The following is a 12,320-nucleotide window of genomic DNA, read 5'->3' on the forward strand; positions in this document are numbered from 1 at the left end:
CTAAATAACTTTAACAATATTATATTTCTCAATTAAATCAGCAAAATGTCACGTAGCAATGTTAGAAAATATAATGTAATATTCTCTTTATGCTTTTTTATATTGTATATTAATAATAATTATTATTTACCTCAACCTATTAAATAAATAAGATATATAATAATTATAAATATGACCTTTTTGGGCAATTTTTACAATTATGTAATTATTTACTAATAAAAAGAAGAAATAGCTAAGAAATAAAAAAACAATACTTTTTTGTCACGTAATATGTTATAAAATATCAAGATGTAATAATCTCTTTATGTGTATTTTTTATGTTGTAGATTAATAATAACAACTATTATTGACCTCAACATTAAATAAAAAGACATAATAATTACAAATATTATAATACATTTTCTCACATAATATATGTTATAAAATATCATGATCTATTTATGCTTATTTGTTATACTGTATATAAATAAAAAAGACTATTGATTGACCTCAACACATGAAATAAAAAAAATAAGAATTATAAATATTAGGCTTTTTTTAGTAATTTTAACAATCATTATAATTATTTAAAAAACATCAATGATTTTTTACTTTTTAGCAATACTTTTTTCCTCATGTAATACATGTTATAAAATATAACAATGTAATAATCTCTTTATGCATATTTTAAAAATTATATATTAATAATAATTATTATTTTCTATTTTTACCATAACATATTAAAGAAATAAGACCTACAATAACTATAAATATTAGATTTTTGGGGTCATTTTAACAATTATTATAATTATTTATTTAAAACTAGCAATACTCTTTTTACCTCTTTAGCAATATTTTTTCTAATGTAATATATGTTATAAAATATAACAAAGTAATAATCTATTTATGCATATTTTAAAATTGTATATTAATAATAATTATATTTTTTTTACCTCACCTATTAAATGAGACATATATTAAAAATTATAAATATAACAATTTATACTTTTTTATCAATACTTTTTCTCACATAATATATGTTACAAAATATCATGATGTAATAATCTGTTTATGCATATTTTTAGATATTATATTAATAATAATAATAATAATTACTGACCTCAACATGTTAAATAAAAAGACATAACAATAATAATAATAATAATAATTCTTATTATTTAATAATTATTATTTTAATCAACATATTAAATAAATTACTTATTAAATAAAATTTTATTTAATAAAATTAAACGTTTTTAACTGCTTTGGTTCGGAAATACACAAATGTGCGTTTATAATGCTTTTAGACTGAGAATAAATAACACGTCACAGAAAAGACAGCTTTCCAAAAGTATTTCATGTCAACCATCCAGAATAACAGTCATAATTGCTTTATGCATAGTAATATTGTATTTATGACAATTTTCATTGAAAACAATGTATTGAATAATTAAGGATTACACAAATTGTATGAATAGTAGATATGTTGAGCCATTTTGAGCCATTTAAATAATTAGAATTATTTAAAAAAAAGAGAAAGCAAAATACTGTGTAAAATCGTTTAATTACAAGTCAACTTTCCAAAAGTCTTCTGTCAGCTACCCAGAAACACCATGAAGATTAAAATGAGACAGATGAACATGGTCAAACTATAAAAACCAGCCAGTATCAATAACAGACTATATTAGTAACTGAAGAACAGTCTTGTCTTCCTGTCCAATCAAGCGAAGGCCTTCTTACCGACAACTTTGTTGCTTAATTGTGGTTTATGCTTGCTAATCCGCTGTTGTGCTCACATGCAACAGATACGGAGAGAATGCCAAACAAACACACGACCGTTTATCCCACCAAACACGCGCTTTACATGCCAGCATTACCCGAGCCCATTCTCGACCATAAGACAGCTTAGCTCGACTTATAAATATCGCATTTCTGGGAGTAATTTTTTGTCCGACCTTGTCCAAAGTTTTTTCCCCCTCATTAAGGGGGTTTAATAACCAAAGGCAAATTCATGAAAGGAAGGGGGGCTGCCACCACAAAGAGCCTCGGTCTGATCTCTCTGACAGCCCCAGTCTGAGCTGCGACTCACAACAGAAGCCAAAGGAAGAGCCACAGCCTTAATCCTCGTGCATTCATTATACTACACTGAGCTCTCTCCAAGATCACAGCGCTGAACGACATCAGCCGCTTTCTCATTTCACACCACAAGAACTAATTACAGCTCCTCCCGCTATTGTGCCTGATGTAGAGCGTTTCTGCTGTATGGCATGGTATCACATACATTTATCTGCCTCTTTAAAGGGGCCTTTAAGGAGGAAGCTCAGTGCTTTTGCTTTGTAATGGTGGTGAGTGTTTACAACATGGTACAAACCCTGACCTCTGTCTGACACTGTTGTCCTTGGTTTTGTATACACTTTTTCATAGCTAAAATAGTACAGATGGTAAAGCCACATTTTATGACAGCCACAGTCTAATAGACCAATTTGGAGTAGACGTCACAGTTACGTCACTTGCAGCTGCGTGCGCATTGTGGTGGCAAAAAAAACGCTGGTAACAAGTGGAGTGAAACGGGTCAAATCCACGGAACAAGAGATTAAAACGTATCATTGTGTCTTTGGATGTCAGAACCGGAATGCAAATCATTTTTATAGAATACTGTTGACAAAGACGACATTTAAACGTTTAGCTTTAACTAATGGATGAAACCTGCTGTGATTACTTTAGTTTCAAAGCATAAATTTGATTTAAACAATGGGTCGACATAATATTCACATATGCAGTTCAGTTCACGTTCCATATTATATTAGCCCTATAGTCACAGCATGAAATACTACTTAAACCTATAACTTTTTATATTTACTGACTTTATTCTCACAATTCCGAGATTTTATCTCATAATTCTGATAAGAAAAAGTCATCATTCTCTCTTTTCCCCTCGGCTCAGAATCATGAGTTTATATCTCACAATTCTGACTTTTTCTCGCAAATGCAAGTTTATATGTTGTTTTTCAGACTTTATAACTCGATTTAACGCAACAATAGCGCGTTTTTCAATTCTAAGAGGAAAAAAAGCAAGAAGTGTGGGATATAAACTCAATTCCCAGGCAACAGTAAAAGAATGATGAGTCAGATTTTTTAAATATAAACTCAAATTTATCATTATTTATTTATTTATTTATTCCATTGCTTCCATAAACTGCTACTTGAAAACTGTCATTTTCTGCCACCAGAAAATGTCATCACTGTTTGTAAACTCCAAACTGGTCTATAGATTACCCATTTAGATTCAATATGAAACTGTTACTTGTAAAACAGTGGTTATAATGATGCTGAGGATGTGTAGTTTGAAAATTATATGGGCCATTCTACAGAATTGGCCCAATGTCAGAATTGGAAACATCTTGAAAAAATTTGTCTTTTTCCCAAAAAATGTGTATGTATGCAAATGTTATATCCAAGGTACATCTTTCTATTAATTGTGCAGTTAATTCTCATATTGTATTTTCAGAAAGTTTTGGAATATTTGTCCTCTCCCCAAATTTGTCACTTCTGAAACACAGTAATATAATAATTTAATAAAAAGGGTCATATTGACCTATTAAGATTTTGCTTACATTTACATTGTAAACATATTTTCATGCTATTTTATTCATTTTTTGAGATGTAAACCAATAACAATTATGTAATGTATGAGATTTGTTGTATTTTGAATGCAATTTTTTTTTTGTAAAAAGCAAAAAGTTGAATCATACTGATTTCAAACGTAAGGATTCATTAGATTGAATACATATTGAACCAAAAACTATCATAACATCTCAGTTGATAATTTAGTATACTTTACTTTTGACAAAAAATCCCATGTTTTAACTTGCATACTAAAACACTACTTAAACATACCAAAATACAAAAAAACAAAATTGCGTAACGGTACTAAAATGTCATTGATTTTGCCCCAAAAAAGGATTATGTGTTCCTTTTTGTCACTAACAAAACAATGGCGACATGTTTTGATCATGACTGTTCCGGTAGTGACAATTTTATGGGATAACACCCAAAAAAACCTCCACCATATGTTTCGGTAGTGGCAATTTTAGATACTTTTGAACCTAGCTCAAAGATGCTAATCAGCACAGGGTTAGCTAGCACAGATATGAACAGTGGTACACATATAAAAACTAAATGTTATGGAATAACTCCCAAAAAAGAGTGTTTACTGCAGAAAAACAGTGTTTGTTAGTGACGTTCCTTAAAGTTACACAGATTTTTCAGACTTTCAAACACATTTACCTCAAAATGATAGGACCTATCTACTCACACCTTGTAGCTATGAGAGAGTAACATATATATTTCCTGATTATAAATGTTTTTTTACATAAAGTTTCATTCTTTTTTACATAAAGTTTCAAAAAGACACTTTTAAAAACAACAAAAGAAAAAAAAAATTCCAACATTTATTTCAATATCATTTTCATAAGATAAAATTTAGCAGTTAGGGTTCGGGACAGCCACCTCCCAATTGAAAGTACTCAAATGATGATTTTATATATATTAAGCTTACTGATATTTTAAATATAATTGTGGGTTTTAATAGATAATAGAAAGATCTTAGTAAACATCTAAGACTTGCATACTTAAATGCTTTTTAAAGGTGTTTGTTGGTTGTGGGACAGCAGTTTGCACCAATTCTGTAGAATGGCCCTTATAGTGCACTACGCACAGAAAATACTAACTCTGTGAACAAGTGACAGTTTTTAATCGCAGCTTCAGCATCTATTTATATTCTAGGGGTCGGGATGCTTGAAATTCTATAAAGCATTTGATTTGAAAGTTTAATGAGACGCTAAAGTGCAGGGTGATATCTTCAAAACCGTTAATACATATTGGCAGAAGTTAGAGATTTTTTTTATGCTTATATCTTCTTAATGCGAATTTTGTCACTATTTTGGAGCACGCTAGCTTATAGATAATCTTAAGGCTAACATATGCATACTAAAAACTGTTTCATTTCATGTGGACTTCAAAACGATAAGATTTAGATTTTTTTTGTCATGTACAAACTGAAAGAAAGTACCTGTCTCCCCACTTCTTAAAACAGCTGATGAGGTATTCGGAAACTTTCTTGACATTGTCCAGGTCTGAATGGAGACAGCTGTGCAGAAGGGGCAAGCGTGACTGGAGAAGAGAGCAGGAGACCTGGTCCAAAGCGCTCTTGGAGGTGGCTGAGTCACGGCAGCTCAGCTCTGACTCAGACAGGATGAGGTCCACAAGACTTATGAGCTCCTCAGAAGACAGTTTTAACACAAACTGCTCCGTGCGCTTCTGCAGAGACACACAAAAAAACACATCTTATATGCTCATGGATAATATACCATTCTAAAAATATACAATTTATAGCTAAACATTGTAGTTTTAGACATCTGGACCACTATATGTGGGACCTATTCCCTATATGTGACTCAAGCACAAGTATATTTGTAGCAGTAGCCAAAAATACATTGTATGGGTCAAAATAATCAATTTCATTAGGATATCAAGTAAAGATAATGTTTTTATTTCGATTTTTTTGCATCCTTACATTCCAGATTTTCAAATAGTTGTATCTCGGACAAATACTGTCCTGTCCTAACATACATTAATGGAAAGCTTATTTATTCAGCTTACAGATTATGTATAAACCTCAATAAAAAAGACCCTCATGACTGGTTTTGTGGTCCAGGGTCAAATATAAAGTTTAGCTTATATAGTTTATATAAACATATGAAAGTCAGTTTAGCTTGAAATGACTATTGCCTACTCTGCTGTTGGTCCTTAAAATAAACCACACTGTTCATCCTACTTTACCTTTAAGACTTTCACATGTAAAGTACATCTGCAGGGTTCTCACACCTTTTAACCAATAACTTTTTTTCCAAGTTGTTACTGTTATTTCTAAAAACTGCATTTGCAAGAGCACCGTTTATCCGATACAAGTTTTTAAAGATAAACATAACCAGTAAGACTGTGGGAACCTAGACCCTGTTGTGACTGGCTAAACTATTTGCATGTGAAACAAAAAAAAAAATCATCTCTCAAATTTCATCAGAAATATCTTAATTTGTATTCTGAAGATGTACAAAGGTCTTACGGGTTTGGAACAACATGAGGGTGAGTAATTGATGACAGAATGTTCATTTTTGGTAATATTCCTTTAAACTGAATTACATAAACAGGACGACTGGCTAAAATATTTGCATGTGAAACAAGAAAATTCAATCTAGCCTAGATGCTGAAAAGGTGTTATGTAAATGCATTACAATATTGTGATGTTATATTAATTGTGTCCAGACCTGAGGTGTTTTTTGATCTCGCCCCTGCCAAATGCGGGGAATGTGACTGCAGGCCCACAGGAAGTCTAGAGCTGAGGTTGGGTCCAGTCTGGGGACCAGATGAAACAGAGTTACACACATTGGAGATGTGAGAACAGAAAGAGGAAAATGTGTTTAATAACGAGAGGAGCCACTGACCTCTGATCTCTGTGTTTGTTGAGCAGAGAGCTGATGCACTGATGTAAGGTGGTCCAGTTGGACTGGTGCGTGAGGAGAGCCAACAGGTACGGCCTGTAGGAGGGGGCCACACTCACACCACTTTTAGCCTGAGACAAATAATGAGACAGACAACCACTGATGTTACATGGACTATTTTATCAATGTCAACACTATCTTTCTGGGCCTTGAACGTAGTTGTGATGCGGTCTATGCAGGGTCAGAAAGCTCTCGGATTTGATCAAAAATATCTTAATTTGTGTTCTGAAAATGAACAAAGATCTTACAGGTTTGGAACGACATGAGGGTGAGTAATTAATGACAGAATTTTCCTTATTGGATGAACCATTTCTTTAAATCCAGTAACCGTCCAGTTTCAGTTTTTATTTTTTCTTTAGTTCCAGAAGTATTTCTTCCATTTTCACAACATTTGCTTTGAAACTAAATATCTCAATATTGGAAAATGGGGCAAGAGTTAAATGTATGTACTTAGGAGTGAATGAATAAACTACTTGTCCCATTAAGCAATGAAATGATTAATGCACTTGAATTAACCTGTATTTTATGTTTAAGAAAACAAACAGAAATCATCATAAAAGGGGAATATTAATAATAATCTTGTTTTATGTGCCATGACACTAGAAAACCCAGAGCCACTCTCATGATCAGTTAAAAGAAACTATTTTACCTTGTTTTGAGCAAAAAGCAGCTTCTGTTGAAGATCCGAGCAAACAGAGGTCACCTCAGGGTCAAGCAACTCCAGCCAGTCGACCAACAGCCCTGAACATGAGCTAGGTTTCTTTGACTCAGTGCTGCCAAAAAGCACACACACACCCAACATCAACACAGAAAATACACAGGGTTTCCAACAAATAAATAACACCCTAATTAAATCACGGATTCCCAACTAGTAGCACTTACACCACTGTTCAAACATTTAGGATCGGTAAGAATTTTAAAATGAAGTCTCTTATTGCTCACCAAGGCTGCATTAATTTAATAAAAATCTGTACAAACAGTTTCTTTGAATAGAAAGTTAAAAAACAGTTTATTTAAAGGATTAGATGAACAAGTCTTTCTTTCTTCAGTCAAAAACAAATTAAGTTTTTTGAGTTAAACATTCCAGGATTTTTCTCCATATAGTGAACTTCAGTGAGGATCAACAGGTTGAAGGTCCAAAGGTCGCAAAGAGCTCTACATGATCCCCGTATAGTGTGTGTGTGTGTATATATATATATATATATATATATATATATATATATATATATTAGTGGTGGGCCGTTATCGGCGTTAACGTGCTGCGTTAACGTGAGACTCATATCGCGCGATAAAAAAAATATCGCCGTTAATCTATTCTCAAAGTTGGGTTGGGAGCTGGGTCTAAACTACGCAAAATATGATGACTTTCACTTTGATATTTTAGCGCGGATGACGTATATCTAGTTGAATTGCACTGTAGGGGGCGAGAACAAGTCTTCAACTTCTGTGAAATGACCACATCAAATGAGACGCGCAGACATGGATGCAGTTATGAAGCCGCTTCAGGGCAGGTGCGTGCGTCGCTAGACCCTTTTTACTGGGCCACGTGCCCCAGTGAAAATCTGCTGTGCCCCAGTAAAATCTCAAGTTTGAGTTATAATTTACTTGGATAATCCCGAAATAAAGACATTAAACTATATGCAACAACTGAATTGACGCTTCTAAAAGCAACGCAGTTTATTGATAGACTATGCACGCAGATAGGCTATCCATACCCGCGCGCCTGTGTATTCTACGGGAACGCGCACGTCGTACAGCCTTTTGCGCAGAAGTACTTTGTTACACAAGTTTGTATTGTTAATTGTGTTGTAAATGCAATCGTCAAGCAGTTTGTAATGCACTTTGGAAGCAGGAGATGAGCGCCTGGTCTAATGCGCCACCTGGCTTGAGAAACCCGTTCTCAAAGACTTACTTTTAGTCATTATTTGGGTAGCACACATATTCTGAATGCCTTCGGCAGATTTCAAATTAGCCATTTTAATCTAGATTAATCTAGATTAATTTCAAGATTTAATCTAGATTAATCTAGATTAAAAAAATTAATCTATGCCCACCACTAATATATATATATATATATATATACACACACACACACTATTTAACCACAAATGCTCGTCTTGCACTAGCTCAACTTCACAGATTACATAGTCACATTGGAAGGTAAAGCGTGTTGTAGGCTCAAGTACCAACCGAGTGTATACAAAGCAAACATGCAAGAAAGTCAAAGAGTTAGAGGAGAAAAATAGTTTTTGTCCTGCCCTACATTTTTTAACCTAAAGTATGCAGACGAACTAACCATGAGTGACCTTTCCAATATGATTACATAACGTGTCAAGTCATAGACATGCGCTGCAGAGCAAGTGCAAGACAAGCATTTGTGGTTAAAAGTATATACTTTTTTTTTTTTTTTTTAGAAAATGACCGATTGTTTTGCTAGAAAAGACACTTATTCCTCGGCTGGGTTCGTGTAGAGCCCTTTGAAGCTGCACTGAAACTGCAATTTGGACCTTCAACTCGCTTAAATTCCTTTTTGACTAAAGAAAGAAAGACATGAACATCTTGGACGACAAACTTGATGTTTCAGTAAAATGGACAAGTCTGTGACTCTAGTACAGTTGAGGTTAAAAGTTTACATTCCCTTTTCAGAATCAGCAAATCATTCATTATTTTACCAAAATAAGAGAGATCATGCAAAATGCATGTTATTGTTTATTTAGTACTGACTTTAATAAGATATTTCACATTAAATATGTTTACATATAGTCCACAAGAGAAAATAATAGTTGAATTTATAAAAATGACCCTGTTCAAAAGTTTACACCCCCTTGATTCTTAAAGTATTGTTACCTGAATGAATGCAGTTTTTTTTTTGTCTAGTGATAGTTGTTCATGAATCCCTTGTTTGTCCTGAACAATTAAACTGCCTGCTGTTCTTTGGAAAAAACCTTCAGGTCCCACAAATTCTTTGGTTTTCCAGCATTTTTGTGTATTTGAACCCTTTCCAACAGTGACTATGATTTTGGGATCCTTCTTTTTACACTGAAGACAACTGAGGGACTCATACACAACCATTACAGAATGTTCAAACACTCACTGATGCTTCAAAAGGAAAAACGATGCATTAAGAGCCGGGGGTGTAAACTTTTGAATAGTATAAAGTGATGTGTACATTTTCCTTATTTTGCATAAATATATATATTTTTTTATTTAGTACTGCCCTTCACAGGCTAGAGAGAGTTACATGTTTCCCAGAAGACAAAATAAGTTAAATTTACCCTGATCTTCAAATTCAAAAAGTTTTCGGCCTTGGTTCTTAATGCATCGTTTTTCCTTCTTTTCAGTCATCAGTGTGTGTTTGAACCTTCTGTAATAGTTGCATATGAGTCCCTCAGTTGTCCTCGGCCTGAAAAGATGGATCTCAAAATCATACAGTCATTGTTGGAAAGGGTTTCAAATACACAAAAATGCTGAAAAACCAAAGAATTTGTGGGACCTGAAGGATTTTTCTAAAGAACAGCAGGCAGTTAAACTGTTCAGGACAAACAAGGAACGCATGGACAACTATCACTAAACAAAAAACAAAAACAGAAGTGGATCATTCAGGTAACAACAGTATTTAGAATTGGGTCAAAAGTTTGTGGACTATATGAAAACGTCTTATGTGAAATATCTTATTCAGGTCAGTACTAAATAATCAACAACATGCATTTTGTATCCCTCTTATTTTGGTAACATTTTGCAGATTCTGAAAGGAGGATGTAAACGTTTGCCCTCAACTGTATAAGAAAAGTTAAAAGCACATTTCTGGTTTGCTGTTGAAGAAGAGGTATTTGAGTCTTACTGTTGGGGTGCAAAAGACAAAAATGTTTTTCATAGTCACACTAATGTATGATGTGCATTAATCTGTGTCTTACTATGGTAACTTTTGCCATCGACAACGATCAAACAAGTGCAAACCAAATTTCACTGTGTTCCTTCCCCACCTAGAAACAGTATCACCAGCACACAGTAAGGAAATGTGTGATGAGGCAGCGAGTGACTCATGGTGCGCTTACATTTTGGAATCCACCTCTATTTTCACCCCTCGCTCCTCTGTTTCCTGAAGCAGCAGGGAGATCACCATGGCAACTGGTCCTGCCGTGTTTCCTGAGGTTCCGGTCTCCGTACCGATGGTCATAAGCAGGGACAACAGCTCCTCTAGATACGGAGATTTCACCTCCATGAGGCCCTGCAACACTAAGGCACACAAGATTTTTGTTTTATACTGACTTCACTCCTGTGAATCACACACAGGTCCAAAAAATGAAAAACAAACCATCGCAGCCAATACCACATCGCAAAAATGAGAACTACCACACGCTTCGCTTCTGAGTAATCCTGTCTTCTAGGCCTGCAGCCCCACCACACCAACTTTCATTAAAATGTAAGTCAACCCATGCCGTCGGAGCCGTCGCTGGACGTAAAAAAGCACTGGAGTGGATGTGTGGCCTTGTGTATGTGTGTGTGTGAGGTTGTTTTTTGTTTTGGTGCGGTTCACAGCGGAATGTTAAAATCATAAAGAGAAACACATTAAGGACAGCGGCGGTGATGCTGGTGCATGAGTCAAACGCTGCCCTCCGGAGAGACTGACTAATGCTGGCAACCACTTTAACACCAACACACAGACCTTAACTGACTCTAGAGAGCTGACTTACACTTCCCTCCTCGCCTGTTGGCCTTACGTTTGCCACAAACATCTCACCAGTTCAAAAATATTTTTCCAAAGCATACATTGTTGTAAGAGTACACCCCATGTGGGTCCTAGAGGAGCTATAATTAAAGTTAATAACATCACACACAGATAGGTGCTGTGTAATGTAGGCCACATAAAACATTTAAAGGGGTTATATCATACTATTTTATTTGAATTTTTTCCACTTAAAATGTTAGTAAAGTCAGTGTTTCCCCTAGGTTTCCAGTGTTTGGGGCTTAGGGGGTTGGGTGCCGGTAGCCAATGTTACTTTTTTACCCCGGTACTTTACCCTGCTTTGTGAAATAACGAAAACATTTAATTCAGTGGAAAAATAAGTCCAAAACTCTCTATTTTAACATTTTGAACAATAGGGCTCCACAATCTTTTGCTGTTTTTTTTTTTTGTTTTTTTTTTTTAATTCTTGTGTTTTAATTTTTCTCATAATCAAATTAAAAGTATAAACATTTATTTATTTTTAATCAAATGAAAAATAAACCCTTTTAATTTTTGGCAAACAAACAGAGGTTTACTGTTAAAATCAATAAATAATAATAATTTAACATTTAAATAATAATTGTAGTATTTTTTTCTACAATTAAGTGGTTAATCTTGTTATATTTATTTTTTATCATATATGTGACCCTGGACCACAAAACCAGTCTTAAGTCGCTGGGGTATATTTGTAGCAATAGCCAAAAATACATTGAATGGGTCAAAATTATTGATTTTTCTTTTATGCCAAAAATCATTAGGAAATTAAGTAAAGATCATGTTCCATGAAGATTTTTTGTAAAATTCCTACTATAAATATATCAAAATGTAATTTTTGATGAGTATTATGCATTGTTAAGAACTTATTTTGGACCACTTTAAAGGTTATTTTCTCAGTATTTAGATTTTTTTGCCCCCTCAGATTCTAGATTTTCAAATAAATGTATCTCGGCCAAATATTGTCCTATCCTAACAAACCATACATCAATAGAACGTTTATTTATTGAGCTTTCATATGATGTATACATCTCAGTTTTGTAAAATTTAACCTTATGACT

General features: G+C 33.9%; 1 protein-coding gene across 1 annotated transcript in view; it reads right to left on the reverse strand.

The window, feature by feature from the left end:
- Positions 1-12,320, reverse strand: part of ints1 (integrator complex subunit 1) — a 52,813-nt gene that overhangs the window by 14,668 nt on the left and 25,825 nt on the right. Inside the window, exons 34-38 of the mRNA XM_073838744.1 lie at positions 10,595-10,775; positions 7,189-7,312; positions 6,483-6,610; positions 6,306-6,393; positions 5,051-5,298 (exon numbers count right to left, since the gene is read on the reverse strand). Of these exons, the coding sequence (XP_073694845.1) occupies positions 5,051-5,298; positions 6,306-6,393; positions 6,483-6,610; positions 7,189-7,312; positions 10,595-10,775 (769 nt within the window). The remainder of the gene's footprint in view (positions 1-5,050; positions 5,299-6,305; positions 6,394-6,482; positions 6,611-7,188; positions 7,313-10,594; positions 10,776-12,320) is intronic.

Source organism: Garra rufa, chromosome 1 (assembly GCF_049309525.1).
Source record: "Garra rufa chromosome 1, GarRuf1.0, whole genome shotgun sequence".
Classification (NCBI taxonomy): domain Eukaryota; kingdom Metazoa; phylum Chordata; class Actinopteri; order Cypriniformes; family Cyprinidae; genus Garra; species Garra rufa.